This window comes from Terrapene carolina, unplaced genomic scaffold (genome assembly GCF_002925995.2).
Source record: "Terrapene carolina triunguis isolate 2854851 unplaced genomic scaffold, T_m_triunguis-2.0 Scaffold836, whole genome shotgun sequence".
NCBI classification, from domain to species: Eukaryota; Metazoa; Chordata; order Testudines; family Emydidae; genus Terrapene; species Terrapene triunguis.
In genome coordinates this window covers 2,226,235-2,235,134 of record NW_020665187.1, presented here as the reverse complement: position 1 = coordinate 2,235,134, position 8,900 = coordinate 2,226,235, and the positions used below count along the sequence as shown (strand labels likewise).

Sequence of the window (8,900 nt, the reverse complement as noted above, 5' to 3'; positions counted from 1 at the left end):
GTAGGAGTCAGGCTGTAGCAGTCAGGCGGAGCTGTAGCCACATAGCAAGCAGAGAGCTGGAGCACTTTAGGAGTCAGGCGGTAGCAGTCAGGCAGAGCTGTAGCTGCAAAGCAGACAGGCTGGAGCAGCATAGCAGGCAGAGAGCTGTAGCAGGGTAGGAGTTAGGCTGTAGCCATGTATCAGCCTAGCACAGTTGTAGCTGCATAGCTGTCAGGCAGAGCTGTAGCTGGGTAGCATTCAGGCTGTAGTGGTGTTTTCCAGGCTGTAGCAGGCAGAGGGTTGTTATTACTCCCTTGCTCTTTTAAAACCGATCCCCGGGGTTCTGAGGCGTGGAGCTCGGTGCTGCAGAGAAGCCGACGAACCCAGAAGGTCTGGGCTCAGTCTCGGACACTAACCCAGCCCCACACTGGGCTCTGCCCGGCACACACAGGCAGCAGCTGCTCTTCACTGCCATCTGCTCACCCTCCTCTCCCTCTTCCCTCCCCCAGGGTTTGACAGGTCCGATCGGGCCCCCTGGCCCTTCTGGCCCCAACGGCGAGAAGGTAAGAACCCAGGAACTCTGCATGACGCCTGGCTGGGGGCAGTGGGGCTCAGTGAAATGAACATTCACCGCTCAGACCCCATGGATTTCCCAGCCTCTCGGTGTCTGTGCTCCTCAGTGACTCCCTCCAGGCGTACATAGATCAGGCCACCGGATCCAGAGATACTGCAAGAGCCATGACCCAGCAGGGAGGGTCACTGGGCTGTGGGAGGGGCCTTGGCATGTGGGCGGGGCTTCAGGGCACAAGCCGAGCCAATGCCATGTAGGGTTGCCAGGCGTCTGGTTTTCGACTGGAACGCCTGGTTGAAAAGGGACCCTGGCGGCTCCGGTCAGCGGCGCAGTGGGGCAGGCAGGTTCCCGTCCCTACCTGGCTCCATGCGGCTCCCAGAAATGGCAATGTGTCCCTGCGGCCCCTAGGCAGAGGCGTGGCCAGGTGGCTCCACGCGCTGCCCCTGCCCCAAGCACCGGCTCCGCAGCTTCCATTGGCCAGGAAGCGCGGCCATTGTGAGTTGCAGAGGCGGTGCCTGTGGGCAGGGGCAGCGCGCAGAGCCGCCTGGTGCCTTCGTCTAGGAGCTAGACATGCTGGCTGCTTCCGGGAGCCACCTGAGGTAAGTGCCGCCTGGAGCCTGCACCCCTCACCCCCTCCCACACTCCGAACCCCTCGGCCCCACCCCCAGCCTGGAGCCGCCTCCTGCACATGAAACCCCTCATCCCCAGCCCCACCCCAGAGCCCGCACCCCCAGGCGGAGCTGTCACCCCACCTCACTCCCCCCTGCACCCCAACCCCTTGGCCCTAGCCCTGAGCCCCCTCCTGCACCCCAACCCCCTCATCCTGGCCCCATCCCAGAACCCCTGCACCCCCAGCTGGAGCCCTCACCCCCCCACACACCGCAACCCCCTGCCTCACCCCTGAGCCCCCTCCCGCACCCCAAACCCCTCATCCCTGGCCCCACCCCAGAGCCCACACCCCCAGCCGGAGCCCTCACCCCTCTCGCACCCCAACCCCCTGCCCGAGCCCGGCGAAAGTGATCCTGTGTGGGGGAAAGTGAGCGATGGGGGGAGGGAGTGAGCGGGAGGCGGGGCCTTGGAGAAGGGGTGGGGCAAGTGTGTTCGGTTTTCTGCAATCAGAAATATGGCAACCCTGGTGCCGTGGGGAGAACTTTGTGCTGGGGGGTGGGGTGGGGGAGTCCTCAGGTTGGAGTGTGGGAGGGATATGGGGGAACGGGTGACCGGAGGGGGCTGGGGGAGTGGCTTTGGGAGCATGGGCGTGTCTTGGAGCTGGAGGAGGGGCTTGAGAGGAAGCTCAGGCTGTGGGTGGAGCTTGAGATCTGGGCAGGGCTTTGGAGTCTGGAAAGACCATAGGGAGGGGAGTGGGCTGTGGAAGCGGGAGGGGCAGAATCCCAGGTTATCTACAGCCTCTGGCCAGCCATATCTCCCCGACTGCTCTCACATCTCCTCCTTCTTTCTCCCTGTCTAGGGTGAATCGGGTCCCCCAGGCCCATCTGGTGCTGCCGGCACCCGCGGCGCCCCGGTAAGTGTGATGCCAACAACCCTAGGTCCCCAGACCTTGATTCACACAATGGGTCTGAGCCCCTTGGGGGGGGTGTCTGTGCCCCTCAATTCAGAGACCACCCCTGGGGAATTCACCAGCTTCCCCATTCTTGCCAACATTGCTCTGATTGATGGGGATAGCCGCCAGAGACCCCGACCATTGTGCTAGGCCAGGGGGGTCGTGACCCCAGTGCGTGGGGCTCACAAACAGGTGTCAAGAGGTCAAGATCACCCTACTACATAGGGGTGGGGTCCCAGCTGGATGGGAGAGGCTCCTGGGGGGGTGTTCCCAGATGGACAAGGTTGAGAACCATGGTGCTAGGTGCTATACAGACATGGAAGCACAAAGATGCCTCCTGCCCCGTAGAGCTTGCTGTCCAGGTTGGGGTGTTTCCTGCCCGGGCCCCACATTTAACCCCTGTCCTTTCCCTTTCAGGGTGATCGTGGCGAGCCTGGAGCCCCTGGCCCTGCTGGATTTGCTGGACCTCCCGTGAGTACAGCCGTGTTTGCTGATCCTTGTTGTCCAGGTTCCCTCTCTATCCCGCCCCTCGATATCCATGTTCCCATAGTGATGACGGTGCCACATGCACGGCACCAGGCACCCGTCTCGCGGGGAGGTCACGTCTCACCCTGGTGCTTTTTCTTCCCTTCCTCATGCAGGGCGCTGACGGCCAACCCGGCGCTAAGGGTGAACAAGGAGAATCTGGCCAGAAGGGAGACGCTGGGGCCCCGGGTCCACAGGGTTCTTCCGGTGCTCCTGGCCCACAGGTTGGTAAAGCAAAGTCCTGCTCCTCCCCGCATGAGCCCACTGGGAAGGCAGCCTGGGAGAATGGGGGCTGGCCAGAGATGAACCGTCCTCGGGGAAAAGGAGCCCAAGAAAGGACTGTGCTTTGCTTTGAAAATACTCTGGCCATTTGCAACGGGTCAGAACCTAGGATCTGGGTCGCAGGGCTCTATTCCGAGGCGCACTCACACCAGGGAGCGAGGACGGCAGTTTCATTGCAGCCCTGAAGCCCTCTGGGAGCTTGAGGAGGCTGGAAAATACCCTCTTACCTGAGTACCCTCTGCTGTGCATCTAGGCACCGTGAGGACAAATGGGGGGTGGGGAGGGGTCTCGCTAGAGAACGTCGGGGTCAGAGGGAGAGTCTGGCTGCTACTCATCTCCAGCTGTAAGACAAATACCCGCCCATTGGAACAAAGGACCAGTCCCTTTGCCAAGACCACGGGCTGATTTCCTGGGGTCCATTCGGGATCTAACCTGCTTCTTTTTCCTTCTTAGGGTCCCACTGGTGTGACTGGTCCTAAGGGAGCTCGAGGTGCGCAGGGACCCCCTGTAAGTACCACCCGGGTCCTTCGACCCCTTGGAGACGGGCACCAAGTGCCAGAGCCCAGCCCGGCTCCCGCCCGAGGGCTGTGCAGGGGGTTCTGGTTGGGCCTGTATTGGCCTGCCAGGCACGGGCTGAGCAAGGCGGCAGGGAAGCAGAGACAATCACAGCCCAGGCCAGGGCGATGGGCTCCATCCCCCTTTGTGCGTTTCAGTGAATTGCAGGCCAGGAGGCGGAACGCCCCCTCCTCGTCACCGGGACGATTTCGGAATGGGCCCAGTGAAACGGGTGGCTATATTCACACTATGCACTACAGGCTCCTGCCTGCCAGCGGGCTAGTGGGCTTTGCTCTTTGCTCTATGGTGTGGGACCCAGATCCCTGCCAACCCATGAGCCAGGGGACTTTGCTGCACCCCTTGAGTTCGAATCATGCTGGAATGTTCAGCCCTGGGTGACGGCGAAGGCCTTGCCTGGACTGCTGCTCTCCCCAAGTATCCGGCAGGGTTAAGCACTCAGTCTGCTTGAAGGACTCGCCCTCCCGGGCCCAGCTGGCCAATCATTTGCACCAACACACTGAGCGGGTGCTTTCCCCCCAGCCCCATACTCCATGCACTCCGCCCCTCTCTGGGACGAATCCACCCTTCTGGCTCGGACCTGTTAACGGTGGGGAACCGCACCCCTCTCTCCAGGAAGGGCAAGGACTGGGATGCTCTGCTTACCCTTCTGTTTCTCCCCTCCTTATCCAGGGAGCCACCGGATTCCCCGGCGCTGCAGGACGTGTCGGCCCTCCCGGCCCTAACGTAAGTTCATGAACATCCAGCGTCGGTTCCACCTTGGCGGGGCCCCTTTTGGAAGGGAGACGGGGCATAAGCCACCCTCTGTCCATGGGAGAGTTAGATGGTCCATTCCCTGGGGCAGGTTTGTCCCTCGTGACCTACTGCAGGGTTTCCTGCCCCCTCCTCTGAAGCTGGTGGCACTGGTCACTGCAGGAGAAAGGAGACTGAGCTGGATGGACCCACTGATCTGACCTAGGCTGACTGTCCCCGTGTTCCTGGTTTATTACCACTCCGGCACGTTGCTCCAAAGAGGAGAACAAAGAATGGCGCGACGAACCAAAAGAGCTTCCCCACATTGCTAACAGATGAACCAGGGAGTGCCCGCCCTTTCGTAGTTTTCAGTAACTTTGGGGGCTTTTATTTCCCCCAAAACAAATTTCTGCTGTGACCTGATGAGGGTCCCTGGTACTTTGTGCTCTTGACAGCTGGAGAGTCTCTCCTAGATGACAGGACACCACGAGTGTTTGTCTGATAAGGAAACCAGTTGCCAAGTCTGAATTAGACTGGTGTCCTTTGCTTCGGAGATGGATTGACCTCACTTTGAGATGGTTGGCTGTTGTGATGAGATGGGAGGGGAAGGTGCAGGGGCTGGTGAGTCTTTACACGGAGAAGGATTCTCTGGGACTCGGATGGCCTATGGCACCTAACTGCCCTACATCGATTAATTAGAAGACAGAATCACTTATTGGCCTTTGCACCAGAGTAGAGGAATTTCCCCCATTCTCACCAAATCCTTGTGCTTCTCTTCTAGGGTAACCCAGGCCCAGCTGGCCCACCAGGTGCTTCTGGCAAAGATGGTCCCAAGGGCGCTCGTGGTGATGGGGGCCCACCGGGCCGTTCTGGTGACCCTGGTCTCCAAGGCCCTGCCGGTGCCCCTGGTGAGAAGGGCGAGTCCGGGGAAGATGGCCCACCTGTAAGTTTTCACGTGCACGTTGCCTTGTCTTTGACTGCACAATAGTTACTACCTAGTGCAGCCTCTGCTGGATTTTACCTCCTGCCTCTGTTTTTTCCAGGGTGCCGACGGGCCACCTGGTCCTCAAGGTTTGGCAGGCCAGCGAGGTATTGTCGGTCTTCCCGGCCAGCGTGGTGAGAGAGGTTTCCCGGGACTGCCGGGTCCCTCCGTAAGTAAATTGACCTTGCGAAGTCAAAGCCAGACTGTGCAAACCCAGCTCACAAAGTCCCTTGTGCCCTATAGCTGACGTGGCTTTGCACAGCTTGTTTCTCTGCAGAGGTGGAATGAGCCGAGAGAGCTTACGTGAGAGGGTCGGAGCCACAGTTTGCCCACCTCTGGATTAGATGGATAAGAAAGACAATTTGAGATCAGAGGGAATTTAAACCAAAAGAACCTTTTTTGGACAGTGTCGTTTAAAACAATTCAACATCGAGAAACCAGGAAATTGAGCGTTAAAGTCCCACAAATATCTTTAACTCTGCCCTGCATCCCCTCCCCATTATGAATCACGGAGATTCAAGTCTGGGATAAGCCCCGGGGAAGGCGGCCAATGAAAAAACGTGCCGTGGAGGAAATTCACCCTGGTGCAGAGGGACCACACAACATTTTTGCACCACTTACATCCCATTGCAGGGCTTGTGAGTGACTGGACTGGTCTCTAGACCTTGTGCTGAATTTCACCCTATATGCGTTTGTCAGCGCCTCGATATTGTGCGTGTCACGGAGCCAGAAGTGCTCTCGGACTGGGTTTACAGCACGTGTATATTTTAAGACGGGGAAGCGCTTCCGTTCACAGCACTTCTAAACCTCACCGGCTTTTAGGTGCACGGGGATCATCACTAATGTTATAGGCCCCTATTCCTCATCGCCCGGCACCTTGTGCTGTCACTAACACCCGTGCAACACACTGCTAACTCAGAACAGTTACACTTTGTTTCACTAGGAGGGTGGTGAAGCACTGGAATGGGTTACCTAGGGAGGTGGTGGAATCTCCGTCCTTAGAGGTTTTTAAGGCCCGGCTTGACAAAGCCCTGGCTGGGATGATTTAGTTGGGGATTAGTCCTGCTTTGAGCAGGGGGTTGGACTAGATGACCTCCTGAGGTCCCTTTCAACCCTGATATTCTATGATTTGCACCCAGCTTGCCTGGATGTTGTTGATGACACAAGGTGCCGATCAATGGAGAATCTGCCCAGTATTCTTCACTGAGATTTCACATAGCACCCGCACATTACTTTTGTCCATAGGATCCGATCGGGGAGGCGCTGCCTCTCGAGAAGCCATTGGAGGGAGTTAGCATGTCCCAGGCAATGGTCAGCACCCCTCAGGGTCTGACCTATATTAAATTCAGTTGCCCACCCGTCATCGCTCACTATTAGAGGCAGTGTGGAAGCCGGTTGCTTCCCCCCTGAAAATGTCGAGTTTTCAAGGAAAAAAACTAGAACTGAATATTTTCAGCTGACAAGGTTTTCGGGCATTCGAGAACAATTCAAAATGTTCAGCCAAAAGCGGATGATTTTCATGAATGAATCTGTTGCTTTGCAAACCTCGGTTTTGTGTCAAAAACCCCTTTTTGGTGGACAGTTTTCAAACAGCCCCTATTCAGCGTACCCCTCGGCACAGCGGCTCCTCAAGGCCTATCGAATGCAGCAACTTTGGAGTCCATGGCGTGAGATGCGCAATGGCCAACACAAGTGAGACACTCCATTGGAAGGGCAATGCCGGCCATTAGCTTACGTGGCCTATTTCATAAGTGGCCAGCCTGAGGTAAAACCATTCTGCTCCACCAGGGGAGCCTCGCGGCAACTTTTAGGCAGGAAGGATGCTCAGGCCTGATCCAAAGTCAATGGAAAGACTCTTGTTGAGTTGGGTCAGAAGGTCGTGGGGTCAGGTTTGGGCTTTATGATGGAAAGTATCTTATGACCCTGACCGGGGGCTAATTGTCTGGAAAGTGACTATGTAGAAGCAGCCCGTGTACTGCACGGGGATCAGCTCACTTGGATTGTTTCCGTTCTTGTCTCCTTGCGTTAGGGTGAGCCTGGCAAACAAGGCGCCCCTGGAGGTGCTGGCGACCGAGGGCCACCTGGTCCTGTGGGTCCCCCAGGTCTGACTGGTCCCTCTGGTGAACCTGGGCGCGAGGTAAGCAACAAAACTGGCTGGGAGTGTTAACGGCCTGGAAACGAAGGGAGACGCGTTTCCACAGCCAAATTCTAAGAGCCACAAGGCTGGGTGTGAATCAGCCATGGGTGGCACTTCTCAGCCTTCGGCCTCATCCCATTCCCATGGTGACGGCCGGACATGCTCATGATGTCCAAGTCAAGAACTCATGGATTAGATGGATAAGAAAGACAATTTGAGATCAGAGGGAATTTAAACCAAAAGAACCTTTTTTGGACAGAGTTGTTTAAAACAATTCAACATAGATAAACCAGGAAATTCAGCGTTAAGGTCCCCTTTCCCGGGTGTAACCCAGATCCCGCTTCCCCAGAGGAGGGCCAGGAACGTGGCCTCACTAGTTCCGGCTGCCCTGGGACAGCCCAGTTCCTAGTTCTCCAGTTCTAGAACTCACAGGAGCCTTGCGCGGGAAGCTTTGTTTCACCAGTTGCCTGTGCGGCCAGCTCCTTTGCCCAGGTCTGCACACATCCTACCCACTTCCCCAGGCAGAACTCCCTGGGTGGCCTCCAAGGAATCACCTTCTCCTCTTCTCATTCCCAGGGCACCCCCGGATCTGATGGCCCCCCTGGCAGAGATGGGGCAGCTGGAGTGAAGGTGAGCTTGGCAAAAGGAGTTTCTATCCCAGTCCTTGGGGTACCCTGCACCCATCTCTGTTCTCCAGCAGCAGGGTCCCAGGGCTTGGGGGTCTCATAGGGTGCCATGAAGCTCCTGTGCTCAGGGAAACAGCGAAGGTTGGTTCATCCCCTTCTCGTGTGGCCGCAGGCATTGGGCTCATGGTGCCCTGCAGGGTCAGGCCTGCCCTGAATGCCATGTTCTGGGCAGCAGCGGCTGCTGGGAGCGGTCCCAGGTGGAGCCGCTGCCTAGCACGCCGGCTTGCTCCTGTGTTTGCATAGAAGTGAGCTTGTGCTTTGCCGGTGGCTGAATGAGCCCCCGTCAGGCTGCTTCGCGCAGACCTGGACAGCGGTGGGGGGGCGTCATGCTCCACAAAGGCGGTCGCTGGCCTGTCCAAACCTTCCCATGGTGCTTGGCCACTCCCCTGCCCCAGCAGAACCAAAGTCAGAGGTGACCTCTGGAACCAGGGAGGCGAGGGAACGGTGACGTCGCCAGGTGACACCTCGCCCTCCTGGGGCACAGCGAGGAGAGACGTTGACATTAACGGCTGTGTCTTTGTCTCCTGGCAGGGTGATCGCGGTGAGACTGGTGCTGTCGGTTCTCCTGGTGCTCCCGGGCCTCCTGGCTCCCCGGGTCCTGTTGGTCCAACTGGCAAACAGGGAGACAGAGGAGAATCTGTAAGTGTCCCTTAGTGCCCAGACGGCAGCAGCTCATCAAGGGGTCAGTGGCCTCACAAGGGGAATGTCAGCGTACCAGACAGAGTACAGAAAAGGCTCTGGGTATTTGAAAGTACTACCCAGGGTACTGTAAGAGCTCTGAGTATTCAAGAGTACTGTGTAGAGTGCAGTCAGGGCTATGAGTACTCAAGAGTATCATCCAGAGTACAGGAAGGGATTTGAGTATTCAAGAG

General features: G+C 57.7%; 1 protein-coding gene across 1 annotated transcript in view; it reads left to right on the top strand.

Annotated features, from left to right (window-relative positions):
• COL2A1 (collagen type II alpha 1 chain) overlaps positions 1-8,900 on the top strand; it is a 59,509-nt gene that overhangs the window by 42,936 nt on the left and 7,673 nt on the right. The window contains exons 35-45 of the mRNA XM_026660702.2: positions 489-542; positions 2,019-2,072; positions 2,529-2,582; positions 2,753-2,860; positions 3,372-3,425; positions 4,164-4,217; positions 5,005-5,166; positions 5,267-5,374; positions 7,235-7,342; positions 7,919-7,972; positions 8,560-8,667. Of these exons, the coding sequence (XP_026516487.1) occupies positions 489-542; positions 2,019-2,072; positions 2,529-2,582; positions 2,753-2,860; positions 3,372-3,425; positions 4,164-4,217; positions 5,005-5,166; positions 5,267-5,374; positions 7,235-7,342; positions 7,919-7,972; positions 8,560-8,667 (918 nt within the window). The remainder of the gene's footprint in view (positions 1-488; positions 543-2,018; positions 2,073-2,528; positions 2,583-2,752; positions 2,861-3,371; positions 3,426-4,163; positions 4,218-5,004; positions 5,167-5,266; positions 5,375-7,234; positions 7,343-7,918; positions 7,973-8,559; positions 8,668-8,900) is intronic.